At 57.2% G+C, this 1789-nt stretch overlaps 1 protein-coding gene across 1 annotated transcript; it reads left to right on the top strand.

Annotated features, from left to right (window-relative positions):
• Positions 1-323: 323 nt before the first annotated feature.
• Positions 324-1366, top strand: LOC105506227 (heat shock transcription factor, X-linked-like). The gene has a single exon (XM_011934295.1). The coding sequence runs from the start codon at positions 641-643 to the stop codon at positions 1289-1291; it is 651 nt and encodes a 216-aa protein (XP_011789685.1). The 5' UTR covers positions 324-640; the 3' UTR covers positions 1292-1366.
• The last annotated feature ends 423 nt before the right edge of the window (positions 1367-1789 follow it).

The following is a 1789-nucleotide window of genomic DNA, read 5'->3' on the forward strand; positions in this document are numbered from 1 at the left end:
CCTCCTACCCGGGACCAGCCATGTCCTCTGGTGGTTGCTGTGTCCCCCTGACTCCATAGCGCTTTACCCCGTGAGGTGAGCAGGCCAGGGGAGTCTGGTATTTGTACCACTGTCACCCTAGCTGGTGTCGGAGAAGTGCTCAAGTTGAAGCGCTGACGGGCGCCTGGCACGGGAGGTGCAGACGCTCCTGCTGCCCTTGGTAGGTGGGGCCCCTGGTGTGGAAGAGCCAGTGCCCAGGACCTCCAGCCCACCCGGGGTGCGTTCTGTTACCAGCTGACACTGTGGGGGAGGCCCGGAATCATCTTCCCTCCTGGTCTGCAACTTCAAAGACCCTTTCCGCCCGCCGTGGCCACCCTAATCTGCCATTTTGAGGCTTTTTCCGAGACGGAAAGGCCCGCCACAAATTGGTAAACCTTGATGATGTGAACACGAGTCCCCAGCTTCCTTTGGGGACTGGGACCTTTTCCAGAAAGTCCTCCTGGGCCAGTAGAGTTCTCTTGCACAGGGGCGTAGATGGTTGGGAGTTGCAGTTCATCCTTGTGACTTGCAGTTTCCTTTTCTTTATTTAAACTTTGACTCATAGTTAGAGTTCTACTGCCATCCCTACTTTCAAAGAGACTCCCCTCACCTCCTCGTGAGGATGAAGAGAAGAGTGGGCGTCAAGTCTGCACCAGGACATCAGGAGGAGGACAAGCCAGAAGCTGCTGGATCCTGTCTGGCACCAGCAGACACTGAGCAACAAGATCACACATCTCCGAATGAGAATGATCAGGTCACACCGCAACACCAGGAACCGGTGGGTCCCAACACCCAAATCAGAAGTGTCTCTGCTCTACCAGCAATTCCTGTGATGGTGCCCGATCCCGCCATGGCAAGTGACAACACTCCAGTGACCCAGCCGGCCGGCGAGTGGTCAGAGGGCAGCCAGGCTCACGTCACCCCGGTGGCCGCTGTCCCTGGGCCTGCAGCGCAGCCCTTCTTCTCTGTCCCCACATCTCCCACCCAGATGAATTCTTACGGGCCTGTGGTGGCCCTTCCCACAGCGTCCCCCAGTACCCTTGCCGTGGAGACCACAAGACTTCCTGCGCCTGGCATGCTGCCCTTTTGCCATCTCTGGGTGCCGGTGACCCTAGTGGCTGCTGGGGCTGCGCAGCCTGTTGCCTCCGTGGCCATGTTCCCCCATCCCCTAGCTCTGCACCACCATTGCCCCCACAGCGACCGCACATCACAGTACGTGCCAGCTAGCGATGGCCCCCAGGCATACCCAGACTACGCAGACCAGCGCACATAGAGGCGAGCATTTGGGCAGAATATGTGCCGGTCAATAAATGTGTCACAAAATGAGTAATTTTCTCACTGCACAAAAGAGTCTTCACGGTCTCCGTCCTTTTTCTTTCTTTGCAGTCGAGTACCCTCCTCCGACATCTTTGGCTTGCATGATAAAGACTTCAGCCTAACACGCCTCCCTGGAAAAATGCCCAGGAGATACTCGAGCAGGTGCTGGGTTTTAGGAAGCCCCTCAGACATCCTGCCTCTGCTCATTAAAAATTACCCGGAGCTGGCCGGCTGCAGTGGCTCACGCCTGTAATCCGAGCACTTTGGGAGGCCGAGGCGGGCAGATCACAGGTCAGGAGATCGAGACCATCCTGGCTAACACGGTGAAACCCCGTCTCTACTAAAAATATAAAAAATTAGCCGGGCGTGGTGGTGGGTGCAGGTAGTCCCAGCTACTCAGGAGGCTGAGGCAGGAGAATGGCGTGAACCCAGGAGGCGGAGCTTGTAGCGAGAG

Source organism: Colobus angolensis, unplaced genomic scaffold, assembly GCF_000951035.1.
Source record: "Colobus angolensis palliatus isolate OR3802 unplaced genomic scaffold, Cang.pa_1.0 Scaffold1339, whole genome shotgun sequence".
Lineage (NCBI taxonomy): Eukaryota > Metazoa > Chordata > Mammalia > Primates > Cercopithecidae > Colobus > Colobus angolensis.